The sequence below is a fragment of the Uloborus diversus genome, chromosome 1 (assembly GCF_026930045.1).
Source record: "Uloborus diversus isolate 005 chromosome 1, Udiv.v.3.1, whole genome shotgun sequence".
NCBI lineage: Eukaryota > Metazoa > Arthropoda > Arachnida > Araneae > Uloboridae > Uloborus > Uloborus diversus.
In genome coordinates, this window is record NC_072731.1 from 28,913,718 (window position 1) to 28,930,608 (window position 16,891).

Genomic DNA, 16,891 nt, shown 5'->3' on the forward strand with positions numbered 1-16,891 from the left:
CAGTAACAACAAATTAAATTAAATCAATGATGTTATCAATTTCCTTAAACAGTATATATTGTGCTGACTTTCTGCACGTTCTCTGTCCACCAATTCATACTGCATGTATGTAATTTTGCAAATCTTCGTCCGATTCCTTGGTAAAGGGTTGTCCATAAATAATGTCACACTTTTTTTCAACATTTTCAACCCCCTCCCTCCTGTCAAGAAGTTCGTTTTACAAGCGACTTTTCATAAACATATTCGTATTAAAAAATGCTTGATGTCACACTTCTTGCTCTTTCTTTCCCTCTTGTCACAATTTCACAACCCCCCCCCCCCCCAAACATCAATAATGTTGTTTATTGTTCATAAGGATTGTCGAATTCATTGAGCAAAGAGGAAGTGCGCGATCCTTTCGAGTCAGTTTGAAATTTGTGAATGGTAAGTGTTCCATTTTTTTGCCATGAAAATGCGTGTTTGAAATTCTGTAACTTTTGAATGGTTGAATTAAATATAACAAAATAGCATGTCAAATTGAAGGAAATTTAAAGCTCTACAAATGTGTCACTGACAATTTTCATAAATACCGATTCTGGGAGACACTAGGAGCAAATGTTTGACAAAAAGAGAGATTTTTTTCCGAAAATCATCGATTTTTCATAACATATATCCGGAATTTTTATTTTAAACGCATTTTTTCCACCGTTTCCGACATTTTCTTGAAAAACCCAAAATTTTCTACCCCCTCCCTTCCACCTTTATCTCACTCCCTAGGGTCGGGGACTTTTAGTATGTTTTTTTAATAACTACCCCAACAATATTCTGAAGTCAAAAATTATCGCATATTTCATGCACGCTACAATGTGTTCACTGACTAACTTGTTTTATTTCATACTTTTTAGTGCGAACCAAGCTAAATTAAAAAACAGCTTAGAGGATTTATTTTATAATTTTTACGTTTTGAAATTTATTTGAAGCTCGACTTTTTGAGATTTAAAACGTATTTTTTTACATTATAGACGATCAGATTTTTTTACTTTTTAACCTGAATTATTAGATATTATATCCATTGGTACTTCAAATGTTAATGATACTTTTTAACCAGTTGATTTTTCTTTAAAAAATCGGATTTTGCTTTATCATTTTACATAAAATACGTCTAATAAATAACACATAAAAGCCCAGGAATCTGCCTTTATATGAGAGTACATTCATTAACCGCTGAACAAATTCGTAATTTTTCTTAAACCAATCAAGGTGTTATTCATTATCACAAAATGTAAACATTTGTATAAAATGAATTTAAATCGCAAATGGTGCCCAACTTAGTATTTTTTTAATGGAAGTTTGGTCTTACACGCAAACACACAACACTTAATCTTAATAAAATGAAAAAGCTTTAACGTATCGAACGTAATGTCCAAAAAACAAGTTTTAGGAACTTGTAAAAAATAACTTTTTTTTTTAAAGATTAAAATGCGTGCAAACTCTATCCCCACCATTTAAAAACGCCCCAATCGATAATTTAAAACCCCTGAGGAAACGGAATTTGCATCAAGTATTCTCTGGAACACGAAATCTTCATCTTTTTATAATGACGAATCTTTTATGTACGCAACGCCTTTCAAAAGAAAATGAGATTAGCATTTTTGCGCTATTTGTCAAAAGCATATAAAAGAAAGTTTTTTATTTGCTCAGTTTCTTTTGAAAAAGCTTCTAGCCTTTAGGTATTTCTGTAAGACAAATAAACTTCCAGTTGTTCTTAGTGCAGTTGACGAGAAACTGCATTTGTATGAGTTAGATATTAGTACACGAATAAAAAGATGTAAGTGATACTTTGTTTCAAGATGTGATAAATGTTCCAAAATATTCTGTGAGTGATAAAATAGTTGCTTGCGTTTGAAAAAATCCCACTTTCATGTATATACTGCCGTGGGCAGGTAAAAGGCAGTATCTGCACATTTTTCATTTTTTTTTTTTTTACTTTTTTGTCATTACTGTGCGTAAGCTTTATTGTACAAACTTGCTAACTTGGTTTCCGCTGAAAAAACGGGGTTAAAAAACGTCTAATTCCAACTTTTCCTATTGTTAGTATTGAATCCAACACACATTTCTTCAAATATTTCTAAAACTCATTTCTGCAGATACTACAGTTTACGTGCCCACGGCAGTACAATCAAAGGAGCATAAAATAATAAATTTACAGATATGTTCCTCATACTGGCATGTCAGCCAGACATTGGCGGATTTTCCACATTGTCCAATTGCGAGGGGGGGACCCCCGCAATTGGACTGAAGATTGAAATGAGGAATTGAATCCATAAAAAAAATGACCGAAAATGACTAAAAAAATGACTATAAAGACTGAAATGGGGAAAATCCATAAAACAATTAAAATCACAAACGGAAATCCAGACTTAGTGCAGTTGTTTTGATGCCAGAAAACTGGAGACGCTACTACATACAATACAGTTATTGCTCATTCATATTTCTTTCTTTCTAAGCCAGGCACTATTTAATTCAAATATTGGCGAAATACGAAGACTGAACTCTATCAATGAATGATGCCAAACACCGAGTTGGCGTCAAACAGATTGAACAGATAGTGCCAGAATGTGATAGGTCAGGGAAGCCATTAACAGATGGGCTTTTGTTTCTACGAGCTTTTATTGCTCATTACATTGTGTTAGCTGAGATACTCGCCCAAGATTTGCACCAGTCAGATTCGTTTGAACCTTTTTTGTTTACTAAACTGTTAAATATAGTTGCCAGGAATCGCTAAAAATTACTATTTTGTTACGTCACACTACTTACTGTACAATTTCTTTAAAAAGTAGAGCGCTACACTACAAACTACGAAAAAAAATTTAGTGACTATAGTAGTTAATTTGTAGCGCACTACTTCTCATTGATTTAATTGATATAGTGAGGCCACACACTTGTTAGAAGAGTTTCTCTTTTTGCCTTGCCGACCTAAGCTGACCTTATACAATCTCTGGAATGGGATGGTTCTTGAGTGCAAAAATAATTTAATCGAATGATATAACGTCGCCTCAGAGCAACAGTAGGATAAACGCAAAAACAGAGTTTCTAGTAAAATTGATTTTAAAATTTGCTGTTTTTTTCAATGCTGAATATTTAGGGCTGTAGTTCATTGATTTCAAAAAGTTTTGGGAACTCCCTTTGCTTTTGAGTACATTTTCAGGGGTGTACTGAATAATTTAATATATCTTATAGGAAAATAATTAAATTTACTTGTCCTACTGTTGCTCTTAAAGTGTCTGTTAAAAACTAGGATATAAAAGCGAATAGCAACATATCCTAGAGTTTTACGCCAAAATATCAATTTCAATTAGGACATTGCTAAGATCAGGGCTACGGAGTCGGAGGAAAAATCACTGACTCCAGATCCTACTCTGACTCCGAGAGTTTTAGAGCCTCTAACTCCTTTAGCTCAAAATCAGCCCAACTCCGACTCCGCAGTTCTGTCGAAACTAAATGTAGAGCTGTTTTGCAGTTTCCAACTCATCAGTGATGCTGATTGAAAATAAGCTTTTTGTTTTGTGGTTGTGTTATAAATTTTAAAAATTTCTAAAGTTGTTAAACGTATTTATTGGAAGTACACACAAACTAGATGTCATTCAGAATTGCAATTATCATCATTGTCATTAGTCGTGGTGCTCTTTAGAGACGTAAAGAAGTAATGATGCTTCTTTGGAATCATATTTTGTTTGCACAAGGAAACTAGATCATTTTTCTTTTTAACTGGAATGGATGGTGGTTTTGTATAAGCTGGATTTAGTACAACTTGCTCAAGTTTTTCTTCTTACGTCAGTTATATTATACTCTTTTTCAGAAAAAGAAGTCTTGTAAAATATTGAATTCGGGAATTCCTTCTTAACAGTCAAGGCTTTCAATTCATTCCATGGAACTTTTTCTCCTTTTTCATTCGCACTAATTTTACCTATCACTTCACTTACTTTCTTCCAGAGTATAAAGTCATCAGTTGACATTTCAATCACTAAGTACGGTGCGCCCTTCTTTTTAGCTGACTAAGCAATGGTAATTAGCTCAGTAGGAAAATAAAGTGGTCCGAGTCCTTTTATTTTCAATACACGAATGCATAGAATCTCTTTCATTTTCTGTGTGCCCGAAAATTAAACATTTATGAGATATTTGATTAACAGTTAAATTTTCTATAGCATATAGGTACATAGCTGCCAAGTATTTATTTTTGTTTTGCGCACAGCAGTTTCCGCTATAGAAAATTATTTCTTTTTTTTTTCAAAAGAATATTTTTTTATGTAGTTGAAAATGCAGGTTGTGATTTCGTTGGCTCCTCGTTTTGCATCCCCCTCGTGCCACATGTAGCAAAATCCTGTTTTTTTTTCTACGATATTGAAAATATTAAAATTAAAGACATTCAGTTTACTTTTGTAATAAAAAAAGGGAAACATTACCGTTCGGAAAAGGTGTAACAGCTCGCAAATCGAATGAGTACAACAATGTGTTATTGTCATTTGAAGTCTTCATCTTATCACTGTTCTTCTCAATTCTGGATACTGCGCTCTGTCGCAAAACAATAATGTGCACCTGGAAGAATTAGAGCCACAATCATGAAACTCGGCACAAGTGCAATTTCGTAGCCGATATGCAAATGATTAAAATTTCAGCGCCAATGAAACAAGGCTAAGCGCGCAACGAGCATGTGAGTTGCACAGGTGGGAGAGTTTAAAAGTGCCTAGTTTCCTTGTGCCGTAGGGCTATTCAATCGAATATGTTGACTTCGTAGACTGGATTGTGACTTAAGATGCCTCAAAGACGTAACCAGTGGCAGTACACACAACTGACAGAGTTTGATAGGGGCGGTATAATAGGCCTCAGAGAAGCAGGTTGTTCAGACAGGAGTATCGGCCGCCACCTCGGTAGGAGTGATATGTTTGTTGCTCGGTGTTGGCAACAGTGGAACACGGAGGGGAGAGTCTACCGTCGCGGAGGGTCAAGGCGTCCCAGGAACACAAATGAAAGCGATGATCGCGGAATCAAAAGAGCGGCGACGTCGGCCCCGACAACGTCGCTAGCAACGATTCATCGCCACTTACCTCCTTCCAGGCATCCAGTGGTATCAAAGGTAACCATTAGGAGACGACGTCCAACGCTTGCCACTGACCCCAAATCACAGGCAGCGTTGACTGGATTTTTGCCGTCCTCGGGCAGCTTGGAGTGTAACAGACTGGATGCGTATGATCTTCAGCGATGAATCCCGATTCAGTCTCAGTGCGCACCGGCCAGCGCTCCGATCCTGCATTTGTTGTCGAGCGACATACAGCCCTTTCACAAAGTGTGAGAGTGTGGGGAGCGACTTCTTGGGCCACACGATCACCTCTAGTTGTTCTCCAAGGCTTTTTGACGGCTCGCAGATACGTGGACAGCATTTTAACGCCGATTGTTCTGCCTATGCTATCAAGTCATCCAGGTGCCATTTATCAGCAGGACAATGCTTGTCCACATACTGATCGACTCCATCAACATTGTCTTCAGGGATATGACGTACTTCCATGGCCTGCCAGGTCACCAGACCTTTCGTCAATAGAGCATATCTGGGGCGTGTTGGGAAGGCAACTGCAACCATCACGGGAAACAGGGGAGTCAACGACGCAGTTGCAAAGATTATGGCATGATCTTCTGCAGGGGACCTAACTGATTCGATGCCACGTCGTGTTTCGGCAAGTATAGCTGCCAGAGGTGGCTTTACTACTTACTGATTTGTAGCATTTGCACGCTGTAACTGCTTAATAAAATTATATTTTATTCTGAGTTTTTTATCATCTTCTTATCTCCTTATACACTACATGCCTGCCAAGTTTCGTGAGTGTAGCTCAATTTCTTCTGGGTGCATATATATTTTTTGCGACAGAGTGTATTTTCTCTTCCTGATTCCTTTCGATGGCTTGAGCCTTAGCAATTTTCTCTTTTTCACTAAGATTCTTAAATGTTTCACACATGGAGCATAAATATTTTTTTTTGTCTTTAAAAGCTCAAATTAAATTTGTTGCTAAAAACATCTTGGTAATAATGATGTTTAACAAATAGTATTCCTCGTTCAGCACATTGATCTCTATACAATAGGTACATGATACTTATATTAAGCGATCCCTCCGAATACTCTTTTTTTTTTTTTTTTTTTTTGTTGAAGCTCTGCATTAGTGGGATTCTGTCCGTGGGAAACTGTTTATGTGACCAGTTACGCCTTGGAGTATGGCATTACATATTTTGTTCACTCGATTTGAATGTTTTCCCCTTTCCTCTGGAGAAACAAAACCATACTCATTTTTCTTCTTTAATACTAATTGCACAATTTGAGATTTCAGAGTTGCATTAAAAAATAATTTACAAACTCGTATTTTTTGATCTTGTGTACTGAAATATAAAGTATGCACACGTAAAAGCTTTCCTTATGTAGAATGTTTCGCATTTATTCTTAATTTTTTCAATGTTTCTGGCTAAATATTCTCTTTGAAGAGTTTTATCTCCTAAATCATAATATTTTTTGAAGAGTTTCTGTGACTCATTTACGCATATTCTAACATAACATTAAAATTTACGTTTTTCTAAACAGGCAGGTTGTAATTCTTTGGCTTTGTGCTTTAATCCTGTTCTGGAAATATATTCTCCCAAATTGATTTTCAGCCTTTTTACGTTTCGTTTCCATTTATTTTCATTTTTCTGTCTTTTTTTTTTTTTTTTTTTTTGCTTTTAACAACTTTATCTTCATCAACAGGAAAAGAGACACTTTACTGTTTAAGAAGTTGTTCATCGGCATGTTTCAGCTGAGAGTTAAGGTAAGATGGGGTTCCTACATTCGCTAGTTGTGTCTCTTGACTTTCAAGCCTATATTTCACATTCGAGTCATCTAAAATTAAAACAAATATTACCTCCAATAAACTAACCTAACTTACGGTGTACCACGAGAGTTGTAAATTAAGTAATGACAGCATGAATGTACATCAATTTTTAATGAATGTACAAGTACGGTTACATTACATTCCTTGTGTGTAATCACCAGCAAATCGTATAACCATTTACCAAACGTCGGAAAATATGTTGGAGACCACCGGAAAAGTTTTGATTCTGTCGAAGTGTTGTGTGCCCTAATATTCGGGGCACATGATGACCGAGATCAACCTCTAAGGTTAATTCCCAGTCAGTCTATCGACGGTCTATGGAAAAGAGATAACTCAGGATGTCAAGATGATCGAATGAATGAAGGCCGATCTGTGCATTGCAAATCCGTAGTCTCATTCCAACCCCAACAAATCGCTTTAACCCATCGTGCAACAGTCCTATACGGTAATGTATTTTTACTACAGGCTTCCCGTAATCGTCGAAACGATTCTGCTGTATTTTTTTCCCGGTAAACATTGATTTGAAACCACGTTACTGGTCTCCTCAACACTTTCATAGCCTATTCATTATTGCCAGTTCTTTTAAGAGTTTAGAAGGAACGTTACAAGATATCTTATTAATGATAAGAGAAGTTAAGTTGCCACGATTTAGATAACTACCCTCGTAAGTAGTTAACAAATGTTTTACCTTAGTAGTTTCCCTTACGAATATTTTCTTACGAATATTTCAAAAAGGTATTTTTACAAGCTTTACAACAACACCAAATTTTTAGAAAGTGATTTTATTTTATTTATTTATTTTTTGTCTTAAAAATTCCCATTTAGGTCCTAAAAGCAGGCCCGTCATTTAGGCAACCAGTGGAACCCGGACTTTGAAAGCATAATGTGTTTATGCATTTTAGTTTGTATTTTGATAATTTTTTTCCTATGAAATTCATTGATTTCATACCATTTGTGCCCCTGAACCTCGGAAAACTTTGAAATAACTAGCCTGCTTGAAAGTGCATTTCCAAATTTTTATAAACAAAAAGAAATAATGATGAAAAAATATTTTGTGTAATGCTTAAATTTTGCAATTACTACTGGCTTGTAAAAATCGCGAAAATTAATGACTCGTTAAAAAGTTAACTCGTTTAAAATAATATATCCGTTAATTAGCGTTCTACAAAGGTGAAACCGAGCTGTCTATGATCCGCGTAAATTTTAATTTTTTTAAAAACTTATCTTGACGCTCTACGCTCGACCGTTCTCGAGGGGTTCGATTGACATACATGCAAACATAGATGCATAGGGTCAGATTCTTATACGACGAGCTGCGTCGCCCGGCGTTGCACGGGTTACCTTAAGCGGTGTCATGTGTCGCATGTTAAACACATAGGCTAAAATACAACAGGAACATTTTAGTGCAAATTTTCCCATCGGAATAATGACAACAGTAATTAGAAATCTATGCCTAGCGTTGCACTGGCTACATCAAATATTGCGTTATTCTCTCTTCCGGGGAAAAAGGAAAGAGGTGCCTACTTCAATTGATACATGCTCAACACTCAGACCGAAATAAAAGATGCTTTGAGTAAAATTTCCCTACCAAAATAATGACAATAGTCCCTGAAAATACCTTCCTGACGTTCCACTGCTATCCTTAACAGCACTCTTAAAAAAAAGGTCAATAGTTCCTCAATAAAAATAACATTTCTCTTAAAAATCGCGATCCCCATTAGATTGTGCAATGCGTTGAACGGGCTATCTCGATCTCTGTATAGCTCTCTGAAAGAGAAATAAACGGAGATCACGTGCTTTACGTCCTCCCTAAATAAATAAGGAAAAATATAGTTGAAATTGTCATTAGGACACATCAGGTCTTAAATAAGTACAACTATCTTGAAAAATGTATTTTACCACCGCACCATTTACCCCCAAAAAGCTTCGTAAAAGTGAGGAAAACATTTTGAAATAGTTCTCATCCGAAGAGGACACCTTTTCTAAAATACACCGACGGTACCTTTAAAAACCAAAATCAAAATAATACCATCGGTTTCTAAAGTGTGTTTAAAAATGTTAATAAATTGAGCAAAATATTCCCAAAAATGACTGTTTTAAAATTTGAAATACTTAAGTCTTAAAACATCTATTAGAATCAGAACATCAATCTCTAAAACATCAAACAGGCCAATAAATTTAATAAATCAAATAAAAAAAAGTTTGGAAAAAAACTGAAAAATCTTCCAAAATCACGTCTACAGGTTCTCTTTTAAAAAAACACATTAAATCGCAAAAAATGGCTCAAAAAAACCTCATTTGAAAAAAAAAAATCCGAAAATCCGGATTAGAGTAAGAACAGCAATGCAATAAAATCCTCATTATAGAGCTAACAGTCTCTATAAAAATGAAAATTAGATAAAGGGCCACGATCAGTCTCCAATGAAGATCAAAATAAAATGATCGTCTGCTTGCTGCAGAAAAATATTGAATTACGAAAAAAAAAAAGGATGATAAGGGAAAATGAAGAATGTGGAAGGAAAACTAACATTAAAAACCTCAAGATAGCGCCCTTTTTTGAATCGTATGCAAAATGCATTTCCAGATATAACTAAAGAATTCGCAACTCCAACGAACTAAAAAGGGCACTGAAGTCACTGTCTAATGGCGGACTTAAAAATTAAAACAAACGCACATGGTAACGAAGAAAATGCTAAAAGTGTTGTGATTTTTGTTCGTACGTATGATTTTTACGCTTTATTCTTTTTAAATTAATTTTCAAAGTCTTGTGGATATTCTGCCCCACGTAGAAAGAAATGAGAATTCAAGAAGCATTACTAAACGTCAAAGATTAATGCAAACTATGTAGTTCGTAGTTCTAAGCAGCTATTTCCATGATGTTGAATTCGATATTTATCAATTCTTGATAAAACTAAATAATAATTGTGGCCTGACAAGAATAACAATTAATGCTAGAAAATTCAATATGACATTACAAATTGTTATCGAAAGAAGATGATACTTTTTTGCCTTCAGAACTCCAGCGCTCGAATACGCTACCTTGCGGTGATTTACAAAACTGCAAATGAAACTAAAACATTGCCACGTTGCGTTCCACGTGTGTCTGGTAACGTAAACACAGGCAGTTTGTTCTGAGTATTTATTAACGCAATCGATGTGTCTTAGTTTGCTTTCAGCTACAGAAATTAATTCGTCCCTTAGTAGTATTCTCGAGCTTCTCAAAATAATGTTAGTTTTCATTATTTCCTTAATAATTGGTGAAAGCAAAAATTCTGGATTAACAAACTTGGAAAACGTTATACAAGGTAAAAAATTATATTGTTTTGTATGAATTTGTAAGAATATGGGGGTTTTTTTAATCTTAAATTAATTAAACTTACCATATTTTACAGCAGCATTTAGTTGGAATGGACAGTATGCAAAATATTTTCTTGAATATATTATCGTAGAACAAAATGAATAACCGAGAAAGAATTTACTTTATTCCTTTTATTCTCAGTTGAAAGGTTTCGCCAAATTTGTTTAGGGTTACAGTTTTAGTATAGTGCGAGCAAAGTAGCCTTGGCGAGATTTCGCGTTTTTAGTTAAACCATTTTTAATTTTTATCATGAGTGGAATAAAATGGTAGTAAGATTACAGAATTCGATAAGTGAAAAGAAGTAATGGTCAATCAACTGAAAAGAAAACTACCACCATATATCCGTGAGAATTTTGTTGAGGATTTGCATAACATGACACAATTAAATCGTAACTCAGAAATTAGAAAAATCGAAACAGAAAATTTTTAAATTAACCGATTTGGGAATTCGAGAGAAATAACTCAGCTACAAATGGAAAACAATAAGCGCTAGCCAAGCAAGGCAAAAAATTATCATCTTCTTTCGATAACAATTTGTAATGTCATATTGAATTTTCTAGCATTAATTGTTATTCTTGTCAGGCCACAAATATTATTTAGTTTTATCAAGAATTGATAAATATCGAATTCAACATCGTGGAAATGGCTGCTTAGAACTACGAACTACGTAGTTTGCATTAATGTTTGACGTTTAGTAATGCTTCTTCAATTCTCATTTCTTTCTACGTGGGCCAGAATACCACAAGACTTTGAAAATTAATTTAAAAAGAATAAAGCAAAAAAATCATACGTACGAACAAAAATCACAACACTTTTAGCATTTTCTTCGTTACCATGCGCGTTTTAGTGTTAGTCCGCAATTAGACAGTGACTTCAGTGCCCCCTATAGTTCGCTGGATTTGCGAATTGTTTTCCATTTGTAGCTGAGTTATTTCTCTCGAATTCCTGAATCGGTTAACTTAAAAATTTTCTGTTTCGATTTTTCTAATTTCTGAGTTACGATTTAATTGTGTCATGTTATGCAAATCATCAACAAAATTCTTACGGATATATGGTGGTAGTTTTCTTTTTAGTTGATTGACCATTATTTCTTTTCACTTATCGAATTCTGTAATCTTACTACCATTTTATTCCACTCATGATAAAAATTAAAAATGGTTTAACTAAAAACGCGAAATCTCGCCAAGGCTACTTTCCTCGCACTATACTAAAACTGTAACCCTAAACAAATCTGGCGAAACCTTTCAGCTGAGAATAAACGGAATAAAGTAAATTCTTCCTCGGTGTTTCATTTTGTTCTACGATAATATATTCAAGAAAATATTTTGCATACTGTCCATTCCAACTAAATGCTGCTGTAAAATATGGTAAGTTTAATTAATTTAAGATTAACCCCTCCCCCCATATTCTTACAAATTCATACAAAATAATAAAAGTTTTTACCTTGCATAACGTTATCCAAGTTTGTTAATCCAGAATTTTCGCTTTCACCAATTATTAAGGAAATAATGAAAAATAACATTATTTTGAGAAGCTCGAGAATGCTACTAAGGGACGAATTAATTTCTGTAGCTGAAAGCAAACTAAGACACATCGATTGCGTTAATAAATACTCAGAACAAACTGCCTGTGTTTACGTCAACAGACACACGTGGAACGCAACGTGGCAATGTTTTAGTTTTATTTGCAGTTTTGTAAATCACCGCAAGGTAGCGTATTCGAGCGCTGGAGTTCCGAATTAAAATTTGTTTTAAAACATTCATAACTCTAGAATTCGCAAGAAACAATTAAAAGGGAAAATGAAATATTTTTTGTATAGTCTGCGAAAAAGAAATTCCAGCTAATGAGTGTAACATTAGAATTTTAGCTATTTGTTAAAATTACAGAAAAACTCTAGAAGAAGGGGTAACAAACAAACACTGTGACAATCAGACAGACACAGGGACAGACGCGCACAGATTTTAATAGAATAGATTATGCATAAAAAAAGACCCAGAAAAAGTGTTCTGCACTTTTTAGCTAAAAATATTTTTTTAAATACAACATCCACTAAACAAACCCACAAAAAATAAATGGAAATACTTATCTAAAACAAAATATTATTTTTTTTCTATCATTAAAGGAATATATTTCTGTACTATTGTCAATAGAATTCTGTTGAAAACTTTTCAAAGTATTTGTTCTACAAAACCGTCTATAGATTGCTATAGAAAACATTTTTCTGAACAACATTCTTATAGAAACTTTGTTTATTTATACACTACTATGACAAAGTAAAGTAGAGTATCTGCAGAAATGATGTTTTGAGATATTTGACGAAACGCGAATTGGTTTCCATACTAACGATAGAGAAATTTTGGAATTCGACGTTCTTTTCGTGCTTGATTTTCAGCAGAAACCTAATAGCAAGCTTGTAAAATAAAACTGAATTACAATAGATGACAAAAATCTAAAACAAAAATTTGTAGATACTGCATTTTACCTTCCCATGGCAATATAGAACTCGATAATTGAACTAAATATTCACCTTTTGACAATGGTGTCACCAACTGAGCACTTTTTTCACTCATATTTTTAGTCCACAACAATCATTTCTTAATTCAAAATAAACCTCATAATGTTCTTTGATTTAAATTATGACAATATTTCAATCAAATAGAATATTTCGTAGTGCATATCGGCATTAACATACAACCATGCAAAACAGAGGAACCATAGACTAATAATAAGAGTAAACCGAGCTTTCCCAGACTTGCTGATGAAAAATATTTGTTCATGGATACATTATGTGACTGGTGGAAGGCTTGGCGAAAACTTTGGCAGCATGGTTGCTAGATGGAAACATTATCTATAGTTTGGCACTCGACATGTATTTTAAGACGTAATGTGTTTTAATTATAATATTTTTCCAAGTGCAGAGATTGAACTGTTTTTCTTTTAGTTATGCATTATTGTTACATTAGTATTTAGTTTTTGATCACAGTTTTCAGCAGCTTTTATTTCATTCGGATCTGCTACGTCAGCGTTGGCGTAAACGTAATGGCGTAAACGTTTTGCGTTAACGCAAAAATGTACTAATCGGTATCTTAAATTGATATTGTAGTTAAAAATCTTGCCATTTGCCGATTCTTTTTGGGCGCTTGCATCTTAAAAATTGAATAAAGAAAATGCACAATACTATCTAAACTAAAAACTCACTACATTAACAAAATATTTACAACTTAGAGTAACAAATTTACAAATCGGACTCCATAAAATATCAATCATTCTTCCGTATTCCATCAATTCCATTTATTTTATTTCTCGCGGGCGTTGATCGTCTGCTACGATCAACGCCCGCTGTTGCTAGGATATCCACCAGTCACATGTTTGGTTTATGAGCAGCAAAAGGGTTGCCATAGCTCGGTCTATTCTTATTATTAGTCTATGAGAGGAACAATACTGAAAAAGTTCAGACAGCTTGCAAGAGCGTTTTCTAGTTAAAAATAAAATTACCGTCTGCCTCTTTCAAAAAAAAAAAAAAAACTATTAAATCTGGAATAAATAAAATTAAAATTAGTATGTGATAATATGTTAGAGCAACATGGACATGGAAAATTTTTGTGCTCATACATTTTAGTGAAACAGAAGGATATCTGATTTAATCTTGTGTTGCCTTAAACTAAGATGACTTTTGGAACTTCTGCAACACAAAGTTATGCTTTGTATGCAAAAGATTTGAAGACATAAATTTTTTGAGTATTGCACTAAATAAAAGCACATTTGGTAATATTAACAAGATCAAAAACTCAGTTTTGATTTTTTAAAGATGTTTTACTGTTGCTCTAAGGCGACGATAAATCAGCACGGAAATTCTTTTTTGTAACAAACCCTTGTATTCGCAACTCCAACGAACTATAGGGGGCACTGAAGTCACTGTCTAATGGCGGAATTGAAAACTAAAACAAACGCACATGGTAACGAAGAAAATGCTAAAAGTGTTGTGATTTTTGTTCGTACGTATGATTTTTTCGCTTTATTCTTTTTAAATTAATTTTCAAAGTCTTGTTGATATTCTGACCCACGTAGAAAGAAATGAGAATTCAAGAAGCATTACTAAACGTCAAACATTAATGCAAAGTACATAGTTCATAGTTCTAAGCAGCCATTTTCACGATGTTGAATTCGATATTTATCAATTCTTGATAAAACTAAATAATAATTGTGGCCTGACAAGAATGACAATTAATGCTAGAAAATTTAATATGACATTACAAATTATTACCAAAAGAAGATGATACTTCTTTGCTTTGCTTTGGCTAGCACTTGTTTTCCATTTGTAGCTGAGTTATTTCTCTTGAATTCCCGAATCGGTTAATTTAAAAATTTTCTGTTTCGATTTTTCTAATTTCTGAGTTACGATTTAATTGTGTCATGTTATGCAAATCATCAACAAAATTCTCACGGATATATGGTGGTAGTTTTCTTTTCAGTTGATTGACAATTATTTCTTTTTACTTATCGAATTCTGTAATCTTACTACCATTTTATTCCATTCATGATAAAAATTGAAAATGGTTTAACTAAAAACGCGAAATCTCGCCAAGGCTACTTTGCTCGCACAATATCAAAAACAAAACCCTAAACAAATTTGGCGATACCTTTCAGCTGAGAATAAAAGGAATAAAGTAAATTCTTTCTCGGTTAAACATTTTTCATTTTGTTCTATGATAATATATTCAAGAAAATATTTTGCATACTGTCCATTCCAACTAAATGCTGCTGTAAAATATGGTAAGTTTAATTAATTTAAGATTTAAAAAAAACCCATATTCTTACAAATTCATACAAAACAATAAAATTTTTTACCTTGTATAACGTTATCCAAGTTTGTTAATCCAGTATTTTCGCTTTTACCAATTATTAAGGAAATAATGAAAACTAACATTATTTTGAGAAGCTCGAGAATACTACTAAGTGACGAATTAATTTCTGTAGCTGAAAGCAAACTAAGACACATCGATTGCGTTAATAAATACTCAGAACAAACTGCCTGTGTTTACGTCAACAGACACACGTGGAACGCTTCATTTGCAGTTTTGTAAATCACCGCAAGGTAGCGTATTCGAGCGCTGGAGTTCCGAATATCTTTATTTTTAACTTCGGAACTAAACATTTTTAACTCTAACAATCGTTTATAAAAATTCTATCTCTGAACTTTTCACGTTTTATACCTTATTCTTAATTTTCACATTTGACTTTAGCGTAATATAATCCACGAGTATGCTTTTTTTTTTTTTTTTTCAAAATTTTGTTACATCATTTAATTTTTTTTGCAAATCGTGCCTGATAACGGTCAACTTTTACTTCAAAAAGAATTGCATTATTAAAACAAGAATTTAAACTCGAATCCACATTCAACATGAAAAAAAGAAGCTTATTATGTTACTGTTTGAGTATATACAGTTTTTACAAACAATTTGACTATTTGCAAATGAATACAAACCTTAGAAAATGAAATGTCTGAAGTAATTATATGTTTACCTTGGCACAGCCATTACGAAAGTATTCATCGCCCCTCGTTTAAATATAGTTCGTTCTTTATCAGCAAAAGTGCGGACATCCGTTTCGTCATCTTCACCGGACAAAATGAAATGCACCTGAGAAAAGAATAAAACATTGAAAGCTTAATTATTAATCTAGCTTCACTGATATCATTGAAAAGTACAGTCAGATGTCCACATAAGATCACACCTTGGTTCATTGCGAAAGGGACCTTATAAGCGGGATGACCACAAAACCGATTCATGCGCCATTGTCAACAAACAAGCATGTATGCTGTGTGGTAGTATAATTCTTGGTAAAGTGTCAGTTAACAATGTTTTACGTTGGGTTTAATAAATTAAAAATTAATGGAATCAATAAGAAAATATAAAACTCCGCTGTTGTGAGCAGTACATGCTACTTGCTGCGCAGTAGAATTTTTTTGCTCACAACAGCGGAGTGCATTTGCCTGCGATGAAAACAGCCGTTTTCTTCAAAAAGTATCCATAAAACAGCAGTATAGTTTTCTGCCATTGTTAACACTCGTAAAGATGTTTTTTGTTTGAATCATGTTCCAAAGACAAAGTTCCAGGCGTATTCGCACGCGGCAGCATAATGTTTTTTGCGCACTTTTATCCGATTATGACGAGGAAAAAAAGGTTAAAATGTTCTTTTCTAATACAGAAATGAGTTTTAGCGGAGAAAAGATCGTCTACCATAGTACATTCTTGGAATTGAATCAGTGTGACCATCAATTCACCCGAAGAAAACCAGACAACAATGACCAGAAAAGAAATTATGGTACTTAAGACCTGATTACACATCCGGTAAAATCCATTGCACATAATTCCTATTTAATGAGCCAGAACTTTAGAAATTTAACTTTACATGCGGTCTTTACCTTATATCGAGGTCTGACTGTATTTGTGTGGCAAATTTTCTTTAAGTTCTTACTGGTTTTGTCAGAAAGCGAAGTGTTCTAGTTCTAAAACATAGCACAAAAACTCTACTATAACTTTTCACCCTGATAAAGTTCTAAATGTCTAGTACACTGAATGGTACTGCATGTAACCGCTGCTGAATCTTTCAAATTTTCTAGTAAATAATTTTCTTCACATGATAG

At 33.9% G+C, this 16,891-nt stretch overlaps 1 protein-coding gene across 1 annotated transcript in view; it reads right to left on the reverse strand.

Moving 5' to 3' along the window:
- Positions 1-16,891, reverse strand: part of LOC129234330 (location of vulva defective 1-like) — a 196,802-nt gene that overhangs the window by 27,941 nt on the left and 151,970 nt on the right. Inside the window, exon 27 of the mRNA XM_054868323.1 lies at positions 15,769-15,884. Within this exon, the coding sequence (XP_054724298.1) occupies positions 15,769-15,884 (116 nt within the window). The remainder of the gene's footprint in view (positions 1-15,768; positions 15,885-16,891) is intronic.